The following is a 24,760-nucleotide window of genomic DNA, read 5'->3' as shown; positions in this document are numbered from 1 at the left end:
GTCTGAGCCGTGGCCCAGCAGTTAGTGCATGGTGCTCATGTTTAAGCCTGGCTAGAAAGATCAAATGTCCCTCGGTTCTCTGTAGTCTAAAAATATTATAATAACACTTTATTTTACACACCTTACATGTAGTTACTATAGTAATTAATAAATTGTGCTTAATTAAATGCAACTAACCTAAACCACACCATCCTAATCCTAACCCTATAGTAAGTACATGTAGTTAATTATTACTCAGCACTTAAATGTATAATTACACTGTAACACGGACACCTTAAAATAAAGTGTATTTTCATTTTCTTGCTTTATACAATGAAAACTGCAAATGAAGATTAAATAATACATTGTTAATTAATATAAATTCTATAAAAATATATACTTGTATATATATATATATATATATATATATATAAGTTACTATATATTATATTATATAAAATCAGTTATTTACTTACTTAACAATATTTTTTATTATTTTTACTGCGATATGTTTAAATAGCTACATTTTAATAATATGCGAAGAACGTTAACAGATAATTATAAATAATGGCATAAACTAAAATAATTAAAGTCATAACTTTTTTATCATTTATTAATGCAAAAAATAAATAAATGCAAATATTTAATGCAAATATTTACATTTTGCATGTATTTAGGGTACACTGATGACAAAATTAATATGAGAGCCACTTTTACCACAAAGTATCAAAAGTTACATCCAGTCATAAATAGCATGTCTGCTTATCAATCTGTCATATCTGAACATACAATATACAAAAGGTAGATAGATAATGGGTAGGCATAATATATTTTTAATGTAAACTTTCTTTTAGTGCTGTCAATCGATAAAAATAAAAAAACTAGATTCACACATTTTTCTGTTTAAAAGACATATTTTATAATGTAATAATTTCACAGTAAATCACCAAATGAATGTAGAAAAAACAGACAGTATATTTTAAATATTTGTTCAATGGCATCTTTTTATGAATAAAGACCAGTTTCACTGATACTAATACTGATGTCTCTATGAAATAGACCCTCCCCCATTTTAAACATTAATTATAGCCATTCAACATTACAGTGTCATTGAAAGCTTTTTAACATTTAATAGGCTTCAAACTTATTATGAATGAAATATAGATTAATCCTTATATATGCCACAATTCTGTCTCATATTTCGTATTGTCTCACATGTTGGGGTCAAGCTGGTGAAAATGTGGTTAAGCCTTTAAAATCCCTATATAAACAAACTTTAAAAACTCTTGATAAAAAACCTAAACGTTTTCATCATTGTAGCATTTTGAAGAAATACAAATTATTGAGTTTTGAAAATTATGTGCTTTTTAAAAATTTGTGTATGGTTTATAAAATTGTAAATGGTTTGGCTCCTTCGGTACTCAATGATTTTGTTGGTTTCCGTCCTAATATTTCTGAAAGATCTACTAGATCATCTATGAGAAATTGTGCTGTTCCTTTTCGTCGTTCTGCTTTTGGACAATCGTCTTTTGCTGTGAAAGCGACGAATAACTGGAATGCTTTGCCAGAAGATATAAAAGGGTGTAAATCTATTGGAATTTTTAAAATGCAGTTGAAATCTTTTTTAGAATGTAATCAGCTTTGTAAACATTGACATGGTTGCTGTTTAATTGTTTGTTTTGTGTATTTGTGTATATATGTATTGGGTATGTTATTTTATTGTTTATGTTGAACTGCCAAAGGACTGCGGGTGAAAATTAGCTTTGAGCTAAATCCGGTACAATACATGAAATGGAAACATTTATGTTAAAAATTGTACATGGTCCTTTTATAAAATAAAGTAAAGTAAAGTAAATATATAAACAGTTACTATAAAATCATTATTTCATAATCATAATCGTTATTTACTTTTTACTAAACAATAGTTTGATTATTTTACAACAGTGAAAACTGCAGATATATTTAAATAGTTACATTTTAATAATATATAATAATATGCGAATAATGTTAACAGATAGTTATAATTAATGGCATAAACTAAAGTAATTAAATGAAGTCATACCTTTTTTGCATATATTTAATGCAAATATTTACATTTTGCATGTATTTAGGATACATAAAATGCTAGCTATTGTATGTTTATAAAATATTTTGACACAATGAATCCTTTGAGATGTAATGAAAATTGTATTTGTTGGTTCATAAAAAAAAAAGACAGAATTCATTGTGATATATAACTCGGTGTACATAATCAGTGTACAAAATAAACTAGTAAGTGTGTTAAAAGTTTGTTGGAAAAGTTTATTTTCTAAACGTCCACAGAAGTGTCCAGAGTTATATAAGAGTTACATAATGAACGTTAAGTGTAGAGATAGAAACACTGTTTGATGACTCCTTCTCCCTATTTCTCCAGACTCCGTGCAGAGCAGCGCAATTCCGAGTCTCGCCAGACAGTCGAACTGGCAGTGAAAGAGCATAAAGCTGAAATCCTGGTACTGCAACAGGCCCTGAAAGACCAGAAACTCAAGGCCGAAGGTCTTTCTGACACTGTAAGTGTGTGTCATTGTGGATAAAAGCGTCTGCTAAATGACCACATACATGCATACTCACTCTGTGTTCATCAGCTGAGCGATCTGGAGAAGAAGCACGCCATGCTGGAGATGAACGCGCGCAGCCTGCAGCAGAAGCTGGAGTCGGAACGAGAGCTCAAACAGAGGCTCATGGACGAGGTGCTTCACTGCACTAGCACTCAAAACACGAATTTGAAACACGAATAGCATAAGCTGTGTGTCATGCTGTAACTTTTTTTTCTCAGCAAGCAAAACTGCAGCAGCAGCTGGACATGCAGAAGAGCCACATCTTCAGACTGACACAAGGACTTCAGGACGCGCTGGACCAGACGGACCTTCTGAAGACCGAGCGAACAGACCTGGAGTACCAGCTGGAGAACATACAGGTGCGCATACACATAAAGTTGTACATCTTTAAAATAAAGGCTTTCAATTGGCAACGGTTCCATGAAGTATCTTTAATAAAGGGATAGTTCAGCAAATTATGAAAATCTGCTGTTGATTTACTCACCTCCAGGCCATCCAAGATTTATGCGTCTTTTTGTTCTTCTGTAGAAATGAAGATTTTTAGCAGAAAACGCGGTCCTTGGTGATTCATATAATGCAAGTTAACGGCTACCATCATTTTGAGAGTCAAAAAAACACGCACAGGCAAAACAAAATGAATACCCGTTGCTCTTGACAATTCATTGAGGCCATGTGAAGCAAAATGATCGGTCTGTTTACATTATTTACAACATTATATGTAATCTACTGGATATTTTCAAATAAAAGCATTAAAGGGACAGTTCACCCAAAAATGAAAATTAGTCATCCTAGGAGTATATGACATTCTTCTTTCAGCCTAATAAAATCTGAGGTATATTACAAAAGTCCAGGCTAATCCAAGCATTAGAATTGGATTTATAGTTGCTCTGTTTTTGATGTCCATAAAAAGTGTATCTGCCCGTCAAATAACGTGCTCCACGCGGCTCTGGGGTGTTAATAAAGGCCTTCTGAAGCGAATCGATGTGTTTGTGTAAGAAAAATATCCATATTTAAAACTTTATCAAGTAAACTGTCGGCCGACCGCCTTCCCTGTTCAATATATGGAAAAATTGTTGAAAGTTCCTCTGCCGATCGAAAGACTAACGCGACCAGGTACAATCGTCATGACGTCACGTACGCATCTTGAGTTTCACTTTCAACATTCAACACTTTTCCACGGAAGGCGGTCGGCCGAAAGTTTACTTGATAAAGTTTTAAATATGGATATTTTTCTTAAACAAACGCATCAATTCGCTTCAGAAGGTGCTTTCCCACTGCATGGTAACCCTTGGTATGGCTTGGATTAGCTCGCTTCGCTTTTCCACTGCGTGGTACAACTCGGTACGGCACGGCACGGATCGGCTTGCTTTGGTTCGGTTTTCCACTGCAGTTAGCACTGCTTTAAAGTGGGTGGGATTACAGAATGATTGCAGTAATTGTGCCGCCTCTACTTCTCGGCATGTGGGTGTTTTTAACTACAAGACGAAGTTTCATAGGAGGCTAATAGCAGCAAAACAAAATACTGCTAAAAACCGAGGTGGTACTATTTAAGCAACCGTACTGAGCTCTACCGAACTGTACCGAACGCCCGTTACATATACACAAGACGAATAATAGCTCGAGACACCACAGAGACATCAGAGCCAGCGGCAGACGTCAGAAGGACTGGCCGAGGAAAGGCTGCTCTCGCCGGCTTTGATGAGCGCTGACCGCCGCTGATCCGCTGGAGCTCACAACTCCGACAACGCTAGATAAAATGTTCAAATAGGCACTCTTTATATAAATAAACCACAGATTTGAGCTTTAAACAACTACATTATCGACTGAAAGAGTCTTAAAACTACGTTTTGTCACACATTAACAGTAGATTTTAACAAAAAAAGACGTGTAAACACAGCCCATGTCAGCCATTTCTCAACGAGACGAGCCGGCTGGCAGAAGCCCCTCCCATGACGCAAATTCACGTCTGTTGTACAGTGAATGTAGCGAGTAAACTAAAAAAGTTCAAGCGTCCACCTTTGCGCTAATTATTCGTGTCAATCGTGTCCGGTGTGAACGCCACATTAAGGTGAGTACATTTAACTAACAGCAATTTTTCATTTTTGGGTGAACTATCCCTTTAATACTCATGGACTCTTTCCATTTCACACAAATGGTTCATTATAGTGATAAAAGGTTCTTTAGATCAGTGTTTTCTCTCGCAATACCGTTTTGAGTGGGTTCTGGAGTGTGTAGTCAAAGAAACAACAACAGATATAATAGACCTTTTATCACACTTCCTATATCCGGTAAGTGAAGCAGTGTATCGCTACTTCCGGTCCCATCGCAACGCAATCAAAACTAATCTTGCCTGGTGTTACTGCAGCGATCCAGCTGCTCTAATTCTAAACAATGACACTACCTTAGTTTTCCCGATTTCCCGACACAACAAGAATTGAGGAAAGCATGGGTGTGCCTGAAAGCGCAGGAGTACGTTTGTGTGTAGTATGCATTTTGAAACTTTTATTTCCCAACTAACCTGCCACAGTCCACTGCTTCTTGTCTCATTAACAGTGTTTTCTCTTACTGATCATATTTCATACCTGTTGAATTTACATTTATTTTATGAATTTGACTGATAAACACCCTTAGGAAAATTAACCATGGTTTTATTATAGTAAAAATGTAGTAACCATGTTTTTTTTCGCGGATTGATTACCATTTTTATTACCACAGTTTTACTACAAATACCACAGTTAAACTGTGGTTTACATGGTTAATTTTCGTGAGAGCAGTATTAAAATACATTAATGAATGCACGGAAACTGCCTTAAAGAAATGTAACGATGTTAAACATTTAGGATAATTAATCTCAAACAGTAACATGTTGACTGCGCGACTGCTTTTGACTATTAAGAATTTTGGCATTAATGTGTTAATTACATACAGTGAAATAACTATCAATGAAAAATGACAGAAAAATGGGCAAGCGTAAGGATTTGAGCAAGTTTGACAAGGGCCAAATTGTGATGGCTAGACGACTGGGTCAGAGCATCTCCAAAACTGCAGCTCTTGTGGGGTGTTCCCGGTCTGCAGTGGTCAGTCTCTATCAAAAGTGCTCCAAGGAAGGAACAGTGGAGAACCGGCCACAGGGTCATGGGCGGCCAAGGGTCATTGATGCACGTGAAAGGTGTCAGAATACACAGTGCATGTTGGCCGAAAGCGCCAACAGTGGACATGTGAGCATCAGAACTGGACCACAGCTCGACGGGTCAGGGCTGTTTTGCCAGCAAAAGGGGGACCAACACAATATTAGGAAGTGTCATAATGTTATCTCTAATCAGTGTGCATAACCGGAAGAAATGATACACTGCTTCGACGGGCACTTCAGTAACCAATTCCACTGTGATAAAGGTCTATTCTAATTATTTTACTGATGAAAAGACTTTTATTTTGAAAGATATGCGTGAAAGCTGTTGACATTATGATATTTTACAGTTATATATTCAGAATACTTTTCCATTCCAAACTTACTAAGAGCATTGTTGCTCCCCCTGCAGGCGGCGTACTCTCACGAGAAGGTCAAGATGGAGGGGACCATCACCCAGCAGACCAAGCTCATAGACTTCCTGCAGGCCAAGGTAGAGCACCCCTCTAAGAAGAAAAAGGTCAGAGTCATCCGCTGTAAATTCACTTCATTAACTAATCTGACTAACTGCTTGCTGAGCTGCGCATTAGGTGTCCCTGGAGCTACATATGCCAATAACCGCATACTAACCGTGCAGCCAATCAGAAATCTCATACATACCCATATATCCAGCCGCCCTGAATATGTGAGTTGTAGAAAGGGACACCTAATTTGACTGGATATATCTAGGGATCCAATAGCAGGATAGAGTCCTAGCATACTGAACTCCTGTAGCTTGGCACGTGAGCCTGGGCGATTCACGTCGTCTTGTGTTTTGGGTGCAGGGGCTTTTTGGTGGCCGCCGTCGAGAGGATCTGCTGGCGGCGCTGGCGGCTCAGGGGCAGGCGCAGGGGCCCACTGTGCCCACCGGGACCCCTGTTCCCCTGCAGTACAGCGACCTGAAGACCGCGCTGGAGAAAGAACGCGCTCGCTGCTCGGAGCTTGAAGAAGCGCTGCAGAAAACACGCCTTGAGCTCAGAGAGGGTGCGACGCCGTTCCAAACATTTACTCGTCTTCCCTGTTGTTACATTTGGAAACTGCTTGCTTGTTTTCATTTTTCACATCATACAAATCTCCCTTTGTGTTCCTCAGAAGACAGAAAGTCATATAGGTTTGGAATGCTTTGAAATTACATATTTTACACACCCACACACACACATATATATGTGTGACCCTGGAGCACAAAACCAGTCATGCGTCTCACGGGTATATTTGTGGCAATAGCCAATAATACATTGCATGGCCCAAAATGATCCATTTTTCTTTTATGCCAAAAATCATTAGGATATTAAGATCATGTTCCATGAAGATATTTTGTATCAAAAATGTATTATTATTAGTAATATGCATTGCTAAGGACTTCATTTGGACAACTTTAAAGGAGATATTCTAAATATTTAGATTTTTTTGCACCCTCAGATTGCAGATTTTCTAAATATTTATTCAGTTTTCAGATGATGCATAAATTATTTAAAAATTGACCCTTATGACTGGATTTGTGGTCCAGGGTCACATATATAGTTCAAAAGTCTCTGCTTAAATGATGACAAGAGAGAATAATAACACACTGTAATTATAACTACAATTATTGCAATATACACTACTGTTCAAAAGACTGGGGACTCAGTAAGATTTTTAATAATATTATTAATAATAATATTTGTAATATTATATTCACAGATGCATTACATTTATTGAAAGTGACAGTTAATACATCTATAATATATATTACAAATATAATATTACAAAATAATACTGTTTCAAATATGATGGTTTCCGTCAAATTATGAAGCAGCACAACTGCTTTCAACATTGATAATAATCATAAATGTTTCTTGAGCAGCAAATCATCATATTAGATTATTTCTGAAGGATCATGTGACACTGAAGACTGAAGTAATGATGATAAATTCAGCTTTGATCACAGGAATAAATTACATTTCAAAATATTTTAATAAAAAAAATGTTTTATAATATTTTACAATATTACTAGGGGGAGTAACAATATATTGTGTCAAAATATATCGCAATACAAAAATGCAACAATGTATATCGTGTATAGTTTTACCCCAAAATGAACCCCAAAATTAAAATTACTGTGAGAAGAGTTTTAGTTTCAGTACTACATTAATCTGCTATATATAATGTTGAATATAACGTATAATAATGAATATATGTGGTTCCTGATAATGCCAAATGTCTTATGTTACCAGTAAAATTATTTAAAATATATCTAGTCAGTGACAATAAAATAATTGTTTTCAGTTTCAGAATCATGAATATTTGTATTCTGGTGTCAGCATTGTCCTGTGCATTGGGTGACCAGCACCAAGTCCAAGCCTATTCATTTCTACACCTGATGTAATATAAAATCTAGCATTTTAATCAACAGTACATTTGTTAACCTTTTACCTCATGTCTTGGAGTATCGCAATAATATCGTATTTTGTGAGTTCAGTATTGTGATATGTATCGAATCGTGATATGATGGTATCGTTACACCCCTAAATATTACTGTATTTTTGATCAAATAAATGCAAGCTTGGTGAGCAGAAGAGACTTTTGAACAGTAGAGTAATATAAAGAATTAGTGAAATTCTGGTAAACAATTAGCAAACGAGACGTTATCAAACATGCTGGTCATCTCTGTATGCTCTCTCTGTCATCTCACTGTATTCTCTTCCCTCATCAGTTCAGTTTAATAAGGCTATGGAGCACAGCGGCCCTCCAGCCACCCCGGGTTTGGCTCGCCAGCAGCTCATGATGTCCACTAAATCCAACAAATCCCCTGAGCACCAGCCCAGCGGCGGCCTGATGTCGTCCAGCTCCGGCCGCAGGAAGGACGCTGCCAATCCTGAAGGTTAGAACGGAGACAGGGAACTTCTGCAGCCTTTTTAATATTCAAAACATGAGCAATACAACAATTGTGTTCTCTTGGTCCTTCTTGCCATTTCATCTCATGCTAAGAAAACAAGGAAATGAAAGTGCCCCTATTATGCCATTTTAAAGGTTCCTCGTTTTGTTCTGAAGGTCTCCTACATTAGATTGACAAGCATCTAAGGTCAAAAAACGCTTGCATTTTTTCATAATATACATTGTAGCATCAGCTCTTTTCTCACAGAGTCTGAAACAGTTCGATAAAGGATTCAGTCTAGCTCTGCTCTGATTGGTCAGATGGCCCAGTCTGTTGTGATTGGTCTACTTTACTCTGGTTGGTCAGATGCTCCGGTCTGTTGTGATTGGTCTACTTTACTCTGGTTAGTCAGATGCTCCAGTCTGTTGTGAATGGTCTACTTTACTCTGGTTGGTCAGATGCCCCAGTCTGTTATGATTGGTCTACTTTACTCTGGTTGGTCAGATGCTCCAGTCTGTTGTGAATGGTCTACTTTACTCTGGTTGGTCAGATGCCCCAGTCTGTTGTGATTGGTCTACTTTACTCTGGTTGGTCAGATGCTCCAGTCTGTTGTGAATGGTCTACTTTACTCTGGTTGGTCAGATGCCCCAGTCTGTTGTGAATGGTCTACTTTACTCTGGTTGGTCAGATGCCCTAGTCTGTTGTGAATGGTCTACTTTACTCTGGTTGGTCAGATGCTCCAGTCTGTTGTGAATGGTCTACTTTACTCTGGTTGGTCAGATGCCCCAGTCTGTTGTGAATGGTCTACTTTACTCTGGTTGGTCAGATGCTCCAGTCTGTTGTGAATGGTCTACTTTACTCTGGTTGGTCAGATGCTCCAGTCTGTTGTGATTGGTCTACTTTACTCTGGTTGGTCAGATGCCCCAATCTGTTGTGAATGGTCTACTTTACTCTGGTTGGTCAGATGCTCCAGTCTGTTATGATTGGTCTACTTTACTCTGGTTGGTCAGATGCTCCAGTCTGTTGTGAATGGTCTACTTTACTCTGGTTGGTCAGATGCCCCAGTCTGTTGTGATTGGTCTACTTTACTCTGGTTGGTCAGATGCTCCAGTCTGTTGTGATTGGTCTACTTTACTCTGGTTGGTCAGATGCTCCAGTCTGTTGTGATTGGTCTACTTTACTCTGGTTGGTCAGATGCTCCAGTCTGTTGTGATTGGTCTACTTTACTCTGGTTGGTCAGATGCCCCAGTCTGTTATGATTGGTCTACTTTACTCTGGTTGGTCAGATGCCCCAGTCTGTTGTGAATGGTCTACTTTACTCTGGTTGGTCAGATGCTCCAGTCTGTTGTGAATGGTCTACTTTACTCTGGTTGGTCAGATGCCCCAGTTTGTTGTGATTGGTCTACTTTACTCTGGTTGGTCAGATGCTCCAGTCTGTTGTGATTGGTCTACTTTACTCAGGTTGGTCAGATGCTCCAGTCTGTTGGGATTGGTCTACTTTACTCTGGTTGGTCAGATGCTCCAGTCTGTTGGGATTGGTCTACTTTACTCTGGTTGGTCAGATGCCCCAGTTTGTTGTGATTGGTCTACTTTACTCTGGTTGGTCAGATGCTCCAGTCTGTTGTGATTGGTCTACTTTACTCTGGTTGGTCAGATGCTCCAGTCTGTTGGGATTGGTCTACTTTACTCTGGTTGGTCAGATGCCCCAGTCTGTTGTGATTGGTCTACTTTACTCTGGTTGGTCAGATGCTCCAGTCTGTTGTGATTGGTCTACTTTACTCTGGTTGGTCAGATGCTCCAGTCTGTTGTGATTGGTCTACTTTACTCTGGTTGGTCAGATGCTCCAGTCTGTTGTGATTGGTCTACTTTACTCTGGTTGGTCAGATGCCCCAGTCTGTTATGATTGGTCTACTTTACTCTGGTTGGTCAGATGCCCCTGTCTGTTGTGAATGGTCTACTTTACTCTGGTTGGTCAGATGCTCCAGTCTGTTGTGAATGGTCTACTTTACTCTGGTTGGTCAGATGCCCCAGTTTGTTGTGAATGGTCTACTTTACTCTGGTTGGTCAGATGCTCCAGTCTGTTGTGATTGGTCTACTTTACTCTGGTTGGTCAGATGCTCCAGTCTGTTGGGATTGGTCTACTTTACTCTGGTTGGTCAGATGCTCCAGTCTGTTGGGATTGGTCTACTTTACTCTGGTTGGTCAGATGCCCCAGTCTGTTGTGATTGGTCTACTTTACTCTGGTTGGTCAGATGCCCCAGTCTGTTGTGATTGGTCTACTTTACTCTGGTTGGTCAGATGCCCCAGTCTGTTGTGATTGGTCTACTTTACTCTGGTTGGTCAGATGCTCCAGTCTGTTGGGATTGGTCTACTTTACTCTGGTTGGTCAGATGCCCCAGTCTGTTGTGATTGGTCTACTTTACTCTGGTTGGTCAGATGCTCCAGTCTGTTGTGATTGGTCTACTTTACTCTGGTTGGTCAGATGCCCCAGTCTGTTGTGATTGGTCTACTTTACTCTGGTTGGTCAGATGCTCCAGTCTGTTGGGATTGGTCTACTTTACTCTGGTTGGTCAGATGCCCCAGTCTGTTGTGATTGGTCTACTTTACTCTGGTTGGTCAGATGCTCCAGTCTGTTGGGATTGGTCTACTTTACTCTGGTTGGTCAGATGCCCCAGTCTGTTATGATTGGTTTACTTTACTCTGGTTGGTCAGATGCCCCAGTCTGTTATGATTGGTCTACTTTACTCTGGTTGGTCGGATGCCCCAGTCTGTTGTGATTGGTCTACTTTACTTTGATTGGTCAGACGATCCAGTCTGTTGTGATTGGTCGAAAGCTTAGAGCGCATGTCTGAAAATAAACGACCATTAGCATATCTGAATTTCAGCTCTTCCTTAGCGCTTGATACACAGTGATATGAACAGTAACGATGGCATCGGTTTTACTGTACTAATCTCATCCTTTGGAATTGCATTAAACTCTTCCAGTCTCAGCAACAACTGCAGTGTTTGAGGGTGAGGAAAAGTAGACGTTGTTCACCAACAGCCAATGAAGACCATAGGCTGGCATTATGCAAATGTGTTACAAACCCATGTAGGTTTGTGCAGGAAGTAGAACTGTAATTTCAGGAAGTTCAGAATCAGTAGGAGACAATAACTCCATAGACTTTGATCTTTAAAACTTTGCAGAGCTTTTACATTCATAAACAGCTGTATTACACACTACATGAAAGGTAATATCCCCAAAAGCGTAATAGGGGCACTTTAAATCAGAAGCTTGTAGGAGAAGGCTGATTTGATGCTTATTACTGTTTGAATATAAGATGAGGAGACTGTCTCTTCTGAAGGACTCCAGACGTCAGACCGTACGTATTTGCTGCAAATGTTTTCACTCATGTCCACACTCACTGTCCTCTTTGTTGTCATTCCACAGAAATAAGGAGAGTCACTTCTGAAAGTAAGTTCTTTCTTAGGCGGCCCACTCTCAAGAAACCGTGCCATTTTTGTGCCTTGAAATATTAGGATTTTTCATTGATTTCATTTCAAAAGGTTATTGCTCAGCGATCAAGATGAGGCTGATATAAGTGAAAACAGTACAGAGAAACTTTTGTTTAAACCATGTGGTCAGAATGATGTAATTTCCTCAAATGTGATGTTAAATGGGCAAGTGTCTCCGAATAAAGTGGCTTTAAAGATAGTGTGGGACACAGACAAACTGCAGCTTTATGCATAAAATGCACTTCATACATGCGCACACACACAGATCATCCAAGTTGGCTAATATTCAGACTCAATTTTTCAAAACATTTATTTTAAAATACAGACAAAACAGAGTTAAATAATGTGACTGTGTTCAGTCATAGGGACACAAATGGCACTGTTTCCTGAGAATGAACCAGGCGTCTCTCCATTATCTATTCTTTCTTGATATGATCTTTTTATTCCCGCAGAGATAAGCTCTCTGCCCGGATCCAAACATGTCTTTCTAGCGAAAGCTTCAGTTATGGGAATCTTTTTTGAATGAACCCGTTTTGTATCAGGTCATCATGGTTTTATGGCTGCAGACTTCCACTCATCATGGACTGATTCTGGATCAGTCAGGACACTGAGCTTATCTCGTATTTATGGCCATACTCCTGCTGTATGCCATGCGGAATGCGAGAACTCCGAAATCCTTGCATGCTCGTACCCAAGCTACCAATGACAGCTTGGACAGTACGGTGTTCCCAGAGCTGGTTTCACCCTCTGCTGGAGAAATGTTCTCAGGAGAGGACATTTTCAGCTTGCTTTGGCCTGTTTGCATAAGTTATATAGGTGGGTATAAGACTGTTTTTAAGAGCGTCTGTTTGATCCTCTAGAGTACACCAGACGTGTGAAGGACAGGATCCATCACAACACTCCTCACCGCTTCACGCAAGGGCTCAACATGAGGGCGGCCCGCTGCACCGTGTGTCTGGACACTGTCCATTTTGGACGGCAGGCAGCGACCTGCATCGGTACGGATCACACCTAAACCCTTTCCATATAAACATACACCACACCATCACTATACTTACAAGTAGGGATGTGCCGAATACCATTCTTTCCATGATGAGAATGATAAAGATACGTTAATTTTTGGTACTTGTCGATACCAATACCGGTATTTTCATCGAGTTGTATTGCCTATAAAAAATGTCCAAGCCAAAAATATACTTTAACTACCAAATCAACCTAAATACAGCTCTGTAAGGCAACAAATACAGGTTAACAGAGTATGAATCATACAGGGAGTGCAGAATTATTAGGCACGTTGATTTTCTGATCATATTTTTTTTCCAGGCACATTTGACCAATTCCAAACCACAGTAATCCTAATAACTACTATTGATTTAGTATTTAATAATGTATAAGTGATATATAATTGTTCATGAAGGCTGGAAATGAAAATCACCTTATATTCAGGTGTGCAGAATTATTAAGCATGTTTTCTTTTACAGATAAATTGAGCCAAAAAAGAGATTTAACTCAGACTGAAAAGTCAAAAAGTATTAAATGCCCATGAGAAGGATGCAATACTAATGCAATACTAGACATTGCAGTTAAGGCGTGACCATTGGACAGTGAAATGCTCGTTGGGTCAGCAGGATCTGACAAAAACAGGTGGTGAAGAAAAGACACCTGTTAACTGCAAAAGAATTAAGAATTAAGGTGAAGAATTAAGGGTGAAACCATCAGGAACCCTTTAGTCTCCAGCGCCACCATTTTCCAAAGCTGCAACCTACCTGGAGTCTCCAGAAGTGCAAGGTGTCAGGATCTCAGAGACTTCAGTTAGGTAAAGAATCCTAAAAAATGACCCCCACTAGATAAGAATCACAAGCTGAAGTGTTGTAAAATACATGAAGAAGGTTTTTTTATAGGCTTTATAGATTTTATAGGTTGAGAATGACTCTTGAAGGACCAGCACCACATCCTCTAGTACCACAGTTTGAAGAATTCATCTTCCAGAATCTGGCAGTACTTTTTGGGAGTTCATTTTTAGTCCATCTCTGCAAAACGGACTTCAGGATGGACTAAAATGAACTCCCAAAACGTACTGCCAGATTCTGGAAGATGAATTCTTCAAACAGTGGTACTAGAGGATGTGGTGCTGGTCCTTCAAGAGTCATTCTCAACCTATAAAACCTATAAAGCCTATAAAAAAGCAGGCTTCATGTATTTTACAACACTTCAGCTTGTGATTCTTATCTAGTGGGGGTCATTTTTTAGGATTCTTTACCTAACTGAAGTCTCTGAGATCCTGACACCTTGCACTTCTGGAGACTCCAGGTAGGTTGCAGCTTTGGAAAATGGTGGCGCTGGAGACTAAAGGGTTCCTGATGGTTTCACCCTTAATTCTTCACCTTAATTCTTAATTCTTTTGCAGTTAACAGGTGTCTTTTCTTCACCACCTGTTTTTGTCAGATCCTGCTGACCCAACGAGCATTTCACTGTCCAATGGTCACGCCTTAACTGCAATGTCTAGTATTGCATTAGTATTGCATCCTTCTCATGGGCATTTAATACTTTTTGACTTTTCAGTCTGAGTTAAATCTCTTTTTTGGCTCAATTTATCTGTAAAAGAAAACATGCCTAATAATTCTGCACACCTGAATATAAGGTGTTTTTCATTTCCAGCCTTCATGAACAATTATATATCACTTATACATTATTAAATACTAAATCAATAGTAGTTATTAGGATTACTGTGGTTTGGAATTGGTCAAATGTGCCTGGAAAAAAAATATGATCAGAAAATCAACGTGCCTAATAATTCTGCACTCCCTGTATTAGTTGGCTTAATTTGTTTAGTCAATACATGTTTTGTATATGATACCACCTTTTTCTCCTTGAGCATTGTTGTTTGACCCAATCAGGTTAAACATAACATAATATGTCTAGTTTTAAATGTAAAATACTACATTTATAACACTACACTTTGTAATATATAGCCTTGGCATTAAATTAGTGCGAGTGTAAATTAATGAGTGACAGCAAATGTGGCATCTTCCTCTCTTCTGACCAACATAATCAATCCTGTTTTGGATAGTCATAAGCCGCGTTTCCACCGAAATTACCCGGAACTATTTGTACCAGGAACTTTTTTCCCAGGAACTTTTTCTCCCCCAGACCTGCTACAATCTGCGTTTCCACCGCGGTCTAAAGTACCGGGGAGATAAGGCAAATTAGTCCGGTGACGTGGCAATGCGCGCGGCTGCTCCTCCCAGTCACCGACGGACATGAATCACTTTTGCGCGATACTGTCTGCAACAATAACAAGTGGAGGAGATGCAAGCAGCGCTGCTTTTGCATACACATTACCAACACTGCTTATTTAAACGTGCACTTTCACCTGCTTTGACCATTTTAATGCAAAATGGGATGATGGGCAATCCAAAATCTGAATGTGTTGTAATAGCTCAATTCCAAAACAAAATATTTTCTATAAAAGGATAATGAGGTTTCAGTCATTCATGACAGATGTGTGAAAAGTTAATTGAATGAAAACAATAGACTGAATTAAGCGGTTGAAAGATTAGGTACTAGACTGCAAGTATTTTATTTTTTATCACAATAACATCTCTTAACATTCACAACAACAAAAAAAGTCACATGACTAGTATTACAATATGCTTCATTAAATACATAATTTTAGAGACTTCTTCCTCAAATTTGAAATGAAGCAGGACCACACTTATGGCTTCACTTAAGTTGTGGTTATAAGTTATTATACTACATTCACATAGTTATACATTTAAAAATATAATATTTGGGTTTTCTAGATATGTTTATGTGCATATTCAGAAAGACTTGCGAGCAGCAGCCCTTTTATTTGCTTCCTACACTATATGAATACAATTAGAATGTGGTTATATAGTTAGAATGTGGAAATTAAAGACACAGTGACATTTTACACATTTGACTTTATTTTAGACAGATTAGTTCTTACAAAATTAAAATAAGTGTGCAAAGACAAATAAATTACTAGAACAATAAAATGAAAATATAAAATGTGAAAACAACAATATAAAAAAGTGTATTTTTCAGTAACCTGTCCAAGAGCTGTGCCAACACGTACAATATATAAAGTACAAATGTGGTAGTGCAAATGCTTCATTCAAGCGGCTGGTCATTGTGGCTTCTTGAACGACTGGACAAACGGTCCAAGAACAGACAGAAACCCGGTCTGAAAGTCCCTCTGCTGCCGTCTGTTTTCTTCCGCTTCTGCCTGGTGGAATGCCAACTCTTGCCTCTCCTCGGCCTGGCTATCCAGTAACAGCTGAATATATTGGTCAGTTCTTTTCCATGCTGCAGGACGGCCCGGTTAGCATCCTCCATGTCCCTCAGTGCATCAAGAAAGTCACAGTCCCTTTTCCTTTTCTCTAAGTAGAAGAATTGCACTGAAACACATGGAAATTAATACACAAGGCAACCATGAAACAACAGAAACCATCAATTAATTATTTAAAGTGTTTTCACTACAAATAATGAACAATTGTTTGCCCAGCTTGAACAATGCCCAGTGTGCCATTTTTATCATGGGCAATTTAAGTTTACAATTAAAAACAACAAAACTACTCAAAACCATTAAGGATTACACATCAGTTTTTAAATGTATACACATTTTTGTCAGCTTTATACCTCTGCGTGTGTGTTTCGGCAGGAGACACGGGGTTAACGTACTGGTGACCGCGGGGGAAAATACGCTGGTCTCCGTTGCCTGCAATTCATCAGGGCCACTCGTTACACCTGGAAAAGCACGTTGAAAAAAGTTACTGCAACGTGTTTAAACACTGCAATGAGTTTAATAGATGATACCAAGATGAGATATTTACCTTCAACCCTCTCGGATTCCTGGATGGTTTCCAACAACGCACTAGCCGAGTCTTTCGTTTCCGCTGTACCAGAAAAGGACGGTCTGTCCCAACAATACGCCGGTCGGAACCGCTCCGGTTGTTATCCTTTAATTTCTTGTAATCTTGTCTTAATTTCTTCAACTTCTCTCTGCACTGTTTTCCAGTGTGACTGGAACCGAGTCGATATCTTCAGGTAACGTTATACCTTTCCATTGCGGGTCACCGTTTCCAGTTCCCGCTGGATGTCCTCCTCCGCATATATGCTCAAAGCCTGAGCCTCGTCGTCGGTCCATCGGTCGAATTTTTTGTTGAACTCCATTGTTGCAAAGAAAATATTTACTGAACGCAGAACCCACGAAACCCACCTCGCAAAAGACTTGTAAATATGGCGGTGGGAAAAAAAATGCTGCGAAAGCTCAACCAATCAGCATGTTCAGCGCCCAAGTCCCACCCCCGAAAGTTCGCGAACTTTTCAAAAGTACCACCTCACAAGCAGGGCCGTTTGGAGGGGGAAATATTTACCCGGAACTTCATTTAGACCCTGGTTCCTGCGGTCGAAACACACCGAGTTCCCCCCCAAAGTTCCTGGTTCCGGGGTAAAGTTCCTGCGGTGGAAACGCGGCTATAGAAACACTATTGTGGATTTTCCTCTATTGCTATTGGAGCAAATGGGAATGCAAAAATGATATTTGCTGTAGTTCTCATTCACCACTATAAGTTTTTGAGAGCCACAGAAACGTGAAAGCATTCATTGTTGTTTGTTAATGGATCGCTGGGCTAAAGCTTAAGAGGCTAATCATGTTTTTTCTTTCTCCTGCTTTAGAATGTCATGCTTTGTGCCACCCAAAATGCTCCCCGTACCTTCCAGCCACCTGCGGCGTGCCCACCGAGTACGCTCTGCATCTGTCCGAGGCTCTGTGTCGGGAAAAGGGAAGCACCTCCGGCCTGAAAGACGTTGGCGGACACATGAGGCTGGAAGGATGGCTGAAGCAGCCCAGGTGAGCCGTGTGCAATGAGCACATAACCGCAGGTCTCCTGCTAAAAACACCAACAGGAAGGAATACACAAACACTAAATGTGCCTGGTTGTTTTCCTGCAGAAATGGGAAGCGTGGTCAGGGCTGGGAGAGGAAGTACGTGTTGTTGGACGGATATAAAGTGATCACGTACGAGACGGAACCAAGAGACGGTCTGTGAATTTTCTTGCTTTTCCCAATGTGCATTGGTTCTGTTTACACACTGTTCATCCCTGCTGGAAAATCTTGAATCACACCAGCTTACGGTGGTCTTGCTGGTGTTTGGATAGGAGTAGCTTGTGTTTGGCTGACTCAAGATGGTAGCGTCTTGACCAAGCTGGTCTACCAAATCAAGCGGGTAGTCCATCCTGTTCAACCATCTAAACCAAGGGTCTCCAAACTCGGTCCTAGAGGGCCATTGTCCTGCAAAGATTAGCTCAAACCCCAAATAAACACACCTGAACCAGCTAATAAGTGTCTTACAAGCCCCTAGTTAGACACTGATTAACTGGTTCAGGTGTGTTTATTTGGGGTTGGAGCTAAACTCTGCAGGACAGTGGAGACCTTGGAGACCCCTAATCTAGACATTGAAAACCAGCCTAAGGAGATCTGCTGGTCTCTCAACCTGAGCAGCTGAAAAAAAACCTTTGAAAACCATCCATACAAACCAGCCTGACCATTGGAAACCAGGTTTATGGCCAGTGTTGTAAATTCTCTCCACCTTAATCAAGTTAGTTTTTTCCAGGGCCTAAAGCTAACTTTTTGTCACATCTTCCAATGGCCGGTGACTTCAGAAAATGTACTTTAAAGCTATTTTTGCAAAAACAGGCAGTAATGACACCACCATTTTAGATACCAGTAAAAATAAACAATTCTCTATTCCAATTTTGATACCACATCTAAAACTACTAGCCTAACTAATATAAATGTAACACATTAAAGACAAGTAAACAGTCATAAATAAAATAAGAACAAATAATCAAAGTACAAGCAAAAGCACAAACAAATACAATATAACAGATACAAATGAATTAAACAGTGCTTTTCAGTAGATCTTACAGTATTCTTCAGTATTCACACACTCTCTGAGACGCAGCTTCCTGGCCGAGCGCTTAAAGGATTAGTTCACTTCAAAATGAAAATGTCCTGATATTTTACTCACCCCCATCTCATCCAAGGTGTTCATGTCTTTTTTTATTCAGTCGAAAAGAAATTAAATTTTTTAAGGAAAACATTCCAGGATTTTTCTCCACGTAATGGACTTCAATGGCAACCAAAATGTTGAAGATCCAAATCAATCCAGTTTCAAAGGAAAGGCTTCAGAGGCTCTGCACGATCCCAGACGACGAATAGGATCTTATCTAGACAAACCATCAGTCTTTTTTTTATTAAAAATGTATATACTTTTTAACCTAAATTGCTCATCTTGCGCTGCTCTGCGACGTGCCAAGGATTGCGCAATCACGTCGGAAAGGTCACGCTAGACGTAGGCTTCGCCTCAAGCGAACGTGCAAGGACTAATACAAATGCCCTTTACCAAAAAACACTCCATCTTCAACTTCAAAATCGTCCGACATCGTTGTTTTACCTTTTTTTCCCTAAAGGATGTTTGTTTTAGTCTTCGCACGAGCGCTTTGTCAACACGGGGGCGGTACTTCTGCCTACGTCTAGCATGACCTTTCCGACGTGATTGCGCGACCCTTGGTGCGTCGCAGCCAAAAATCTATATATTTTTTTTTTGTTGTTGTGAAAATTACTGATGGTTTGACTAGACAAAACCATATTCCTCGTCTGGGATCACGCAGAGCGTCTGAAGCCCTTCCTTTGAAACTGCATTGATTTGGACCTTCAACATTTTGGTTGCCATGGAAGTCTATGATGTGGAGAATTAAGAAAAAACTTTCTTTTCGGCTGAAGAAAGAAAGACACAAACACCTTGGATGAGCTGAGGGTGAGTAAAATATCGGGACATTTTAATATTGAAGTGACCTAATCCTTTAAACTTTTGTGACTGTAGCGCTGGCCCGTCAACTGTCCTGAGCATTGTTCACATTTGTTTACATGCATGCATTGTTAGAATTTATAAAAATATTACCTGCCAACTGGTAAGTGACACTACTTCATAAACTCGCCAAGCCAACGCCGATTTCACATGCATTTAATTTTAGGCCCTGGTTGGATCTGTTTTCCAGCAGGGAATGGGTTAAACAGGTATGGAACGATGTGTCTTGATGTGCATGATGTATAATCTGTCCTCAGAGTCGGTGAAGGCGCTGGATGAGTTTGAGTTGTGTCTCTCTGATGGAGACGTGACTGTTCATTCTGCTGTCGGTGCCTCCGAGCTGCCCAACACTGCCAAGACAGGTGACAAACTTTCTGTGGAATTACATCGTATAACACTGTAAAAAACGCAGTATTTTACAGCCCTGTACTCTGTACTTTATTATAGTTTAATTACAACTGGGTAATAACTAGGTACTAACCCTGAAGCTAACCCTAACCCATGTAGTTGCCTTATATTACCCAGTACTTTCTTAGGTGCATGTATTGTAAAATAAAGTGCAACCAAGAATTCAGTCTTTTTACTTAAAAAACATAATGTTTAATTCAATGCATTACTTTCCATTTCTTTGTTAATGAAATTTACCGGAACATTGTTTAAAATGAAATCCTACACCAATTTTTTTCCAGTGCATGTACCTATTGCACCCTTTCGGTTACTGAATGTGGATTCTGAAAGTAGCCAATGTCTGGAAGAAGAAACGTGTTATAATTGCATTCTAACATGCATACTTGTATGTGCTCAGATGTGCCGTACGTGCTGAAGTTGGAGTCGTCTCCGCAGTCGACGTGCTGGCCCGGTCAGACTCTGTACCTCATGACTTCAGGATTCTCTGAGAAACAGCGCTGGGTGGCCGTGCTGGAAGCCATCGTGGCCAGCAGTCGTGGAGCGAGAGAGAAAGCCGAAGCAGATGCTGTGAGTGAGGAACTAGAAACACCACTCATAGTGACACTGAAAGAGTGTGTGTGATGATATAGGGTGGCAAACCTAGGTCTGTCTCTTAGCTGTGCAGCTGGACGTAAAGGAACACACAACCTGATTTCACCAAGTTCAACATGTTCCTGCATCAGCATCTTTATTAATCCTGGAACAACTTTCCAATTAACCAATCAGATTTGAGGGACAAGTTTAGGCTTACGGACAGGGTTAGGTGCTTCTACATCAGTGTTATGGCATTTCTCTATGATTTTAGGGATAACTTATTGGTAGGGTTAGGTTCAGGATAGGGATAGGACTACATTTTCAGGCCAGAATGTTGTTCCAGGATCAACAAAATAAGGAACGTGTCTAACTCGTGCCAAAGGAACATACCGATGAACTGTACAGTGTATATCTTGAGTGCACTGCATAAAATACACATTTTAAACATCTTTGAAAGCTCATGATGGTGTTTCTGTTTTTGTACAGAAATTGTTGGGCAACTCTTTACTCAAGCTAGAAGGAGACGACCGTCTGGATATCAACTGCACCCTTCCATTGACTGACCAGGTATCTGTGTCACTCGCCTAATTTCAGTCAATCGGTCTGAATTTGCAAGCTATACTTCTTTATTTTCAGTCTATATTTGTTGTAGTCTGATGCACAGTCCTCTGGTTATCTCGTCTTCGTCATCAGATTGTGTTGGTGGGCTCTGAGGAGGGTCTCTATGCCCTGAACGTGATCAAAAACTCCCTCACTCACATCCCGGGTCTGGGATCCGTGTTTCAGATCCACATCATCAAAGAGCACGACAAGCTGCTGATGATCGTGGGTGAGCAGAGATCAAGACCCTTCACTGTGGGTTTCAGAAACCCAAGCCCTTGCTACTAACAAATGTACCATGGGATTACAATGTTTCTTTAGACATGATAATATCATGCATTATTTGTCCTACGAATCTTGATTATTAATACCATTTTATTCCTGAAGCTCAAGCAGCAGAGCATGGTGCTTGGAACACTAAGGTCATGGGTTCGATTTCATGGAAATGCATGAACTAATAAAACGTATACCTAGAAGTCGCTTTAGATAAAAGTGTCTTGCAAATGCAAAAAATAATGGCAAGGTTTATTTTTTTTTTAATGCTTATAGTTTGGCAGACACTTTTATCCAAAGCAACTTGTGCATTGAAGGAGATGGAAACTCGAGCCTGTGACTTGGACTCGAGTCACACTTAAGTCGCGCGCAAAAAAAAAAGAAGACTTGCAACTGACCTGAGACTTGACTTGGACTTGACATGGACTTGAAGACTGAGACTTGTGGAAAAAATGCAAGTCTTTTGGCACGGCATTCCTGATTACGTTCTCTATTTACTACCCCACATGACAGCACGAAACACCATCTTTTACTACTCATTCGTTCACACAAATATGTGCTGCAGCAGCGAATATCACGAAACATTTCTAAACACACCAAGCCAGCGAGCGCGTGACGCATCTGAAGGCACGCAAAATCATCACCCATTAGAAAACCGCTGTTAAATAAATTGGCAACAAATCGTAACAATATACTTACCTTACAAAACTGTAATTTAATTTGAAGAGCAATCAATTAATCTGAAGGGAAGCTGCGGTGTTCACAGCAGCAGAGGCTTTCGGTCCATTTTACAAGAAGTACACATTTCCATGTCCTTTTCATGTTTTTCCCCAAAGTAGGCTATTTGCTAACATATGCATATAATCCAGATTTACCAAGTTAATTTGCATCTGGATTGCACAAACACTTTCATACGCAATTTATGACCCTGTCCGACTCATTTCCACAAACGAGACACGTAGATGGAAATGTGGTTTGTGTCATTTACTTTAACACTCGTCTATACACAGGTTTTGTTACCGCCGGCGCTCACTGGAAGACTACATTATCCAGCATTGCTTGAGATCTACAGCAAACTACGGCAACTCAAATAGCTCAAAATACACAGCACTTTTTCCCCCTTGTGGTGGTTCTGGTATCATTTTGTACAATGTTGGAAAGTAATAGCAATGATTTTAAGTAGTATTATTTGTGCTTTATTATGCAGTTTTAAAGTAAAAGTAATCTGTTTTGATAGTTCGATACACTGTTAATTATAAAAACTAGCTGAAAAAAAATATAGCTAAAAATAGAACAAAGACTTCAATTGGACCCTGAAGACTTGACCTCAAAGACTTGAGACTTGACCTCAAAGACTTGAGACTTGACCTCAAAGACTTGAGACTTGACTTGGACCCTAAAGACTTGACCTGACCTCAAAGACTTGACTTGGACCCTAAAAACTTGACCTCAAAGACTTCAGACTTGACCTCGACCTCAAAGACTTGGACCCTAAAAGACTTGACCTCAAAGACTTGAGACTTGACTTGGACCCTAAAGACTTGACCTGACCTCAAAGACTTGACTTGGACTCTAAAAACTTGACCTCAAAGACTTTAGACTTGACCTTGACCTCAAAGACTTGGACCCTAAAAGACTTGACCTCAAAGACTTGACTTGGACCCTAAAGACTTGACCTGACCTCAAAGACTTGACTTGGACCCTAAAGACTTGACCTCAAAGACTTCAGACTTGACCTCGACCTCAAAGACTTGGACCCTAAAAGACTTTGACTTGATATCAAAGACTTCAGACTTGACTTGACCTCAAAGACTTGGACCCTAAAGACTTGAGACTTGACCTCAAAGACTTCAGACTTGACCTCGACCTCAAAGACTTCAGACTTGACCTCGACCTCAAAGACTTGACTTGGACCCTAAAGACTTGACCTCAAAGACTTCAGACTTGACCTCGACCTCAAAGACTTGACTTGGACCGCAGGGACTTGTGAACATGTCTGATTGAAGGTATACATTTTTATCAGTTCATTCCCTGTGAATTCTTAGGATAAATTATAAATAGGTGTAAATCAAAATGCCATGGAGAAGCACTGTTTTGCAAGGGATGCATTTGAAACAAGTCGATGATGATGTATTGTAGGGGATGAGCGGGCACTGTGTCTGGTGGAGATTAAGAAGGTGAAACAGTCTCTGTCCCAGTCTCACCTCCCCACACTGCCAGAGATTGTGCCATATATCTTTGAGACTGTCAAGGGCTGTCATCTGTTCGCCACGGGCAGGGTAAGGCTGTGTGTTTCACTGCATTGCAACTTCCACATTATTGGTATTTTTAGTGCTTTGCGTTGCATCATGCCCTTGTGACGTCTAACCCAAACGAATTTGTACCTCACACAGTATTTTGTCTACTCTTGCTTCAGATAGAAAATGGTCCATGCATTTGTGCCGCAATGCCCAATAAAGTCACGATTCTGCGATACAACGACAATCTGAACAAGTTCTGTATACGGAAGGCAAGTAACATTTGAGTCTTGAAGCAAAAGAAAAATGTAGCAATGCAATTCCTTCACAAACAGCTGCAAAAACTCCTCAGAGACGCTCACACCCCTAATGATCCGTCTCTTTATCTCTCAGGAGATTGAAACGCTCGAGCCGTGCAGCTGTATCCACTTCACCAGCTACAGCATCATCATTGGTACCAATAAATTCTACGAGATTGAGATGAAGCAGTGTGTTCTGGATGGTACGTATGTCAATGGCGTCCGGTTAGATGAGGGTCAGTTCACAATCTACTGACGTCTGATATCTCCTGTGTCATTGGGGATGTGATGGATCTGTTATTGAAAAGCATTCGGCTAGTCATTTTCTCCACATTTGCATATTCCTGGTTGGACCGGCTGGCAGGCCATTTGTGAGAACATGATC

The 24,760-nt window shown here is 40.0% G+C and overlaps 2 protein-coding genes across 2 annotated transcripts in view; both read left to right on the top strand.

Moving 5' to 3' along the window:
• Nucleotides 1-24,760, top strand: part of rab35b (RAB35, member RAS oncogene family b) — a 761,740-nt gene that overhangs the window by 194,998 nt on the left and 541,982 nt on the right. The gene's annotated exons all lie outside the window — the stretch shown is intronic.
• citb (citron rho-interacting serine/threonine kinase b) overlaps nucleotides 1-24,760 on the top strand; it is a gene marked incomplete at both ends in the record, with an annotated part of 92,513 nt that overhangs the window by 57,057 nt on the left and 10,696 nt on the right. Inside the window, 17 exon segments of the mRNA XM_079826492.1 lie at nucleotides 2,393-2,528; nucleotides 2,604-2,708; nucleotides 2,795-2,935; nucleotides 6,116-6,223; nucleotides 6,528-6,726; nucleotides 8,435-8,602; nucleotides 12,027-12,050; nucleotides 12,952-13,089; nucleotides 17,792-17,966; nucleotides 18,068-18,156; nucleotides 20,243-20,347; nucleotides 20,791-20,960; nucleotides 21,453-21,533; nucleotides 21,660-21,795; nucleotides 23,979-24,118; nucleotides 24,256-24,348; nucleotides 24,470-24,578. Coding sequence (XP_079682618.1) covers nucleotides 2,393-2,528; nucleotides 2,604-2,708; nucleotides 2,795-2,935; nucleotides 6,116-6,223; nucleotides 6,528-6,726; nucleotides 8,435-8,602; nucleotides 12,027-12,050; nucleotides 12,952-13,089; nucleotides 17,792-17,966; nucleotides 18,068-18,156; nucleotides 20,243-20,347; nucleotides 20,791-20,960; nucleotides 21,453-21,533; nucleotides 21,660-21,795; nucleotides 23,979-24,118; nucleotides 24,256-24,348; nucleotides 24,470-24,578 — 2,117 coding nt within the window.

Source organism: Gobio gobio, assembly GCF_949357685.1.
Source record: "Gobio gobio genome assembly, chromosome: 10".
Classification (NCBI taxonomy): Eukaryota; Metazoa; Chordata; class Actinopteri; order Cypriniformes; family Gobionidae; genus Gobio; species Gobio gobio.
Note: the sequence above shows the minus strand (reverse complement) of the source record. Positions and strands in the feature narration are given on the sequence as shown.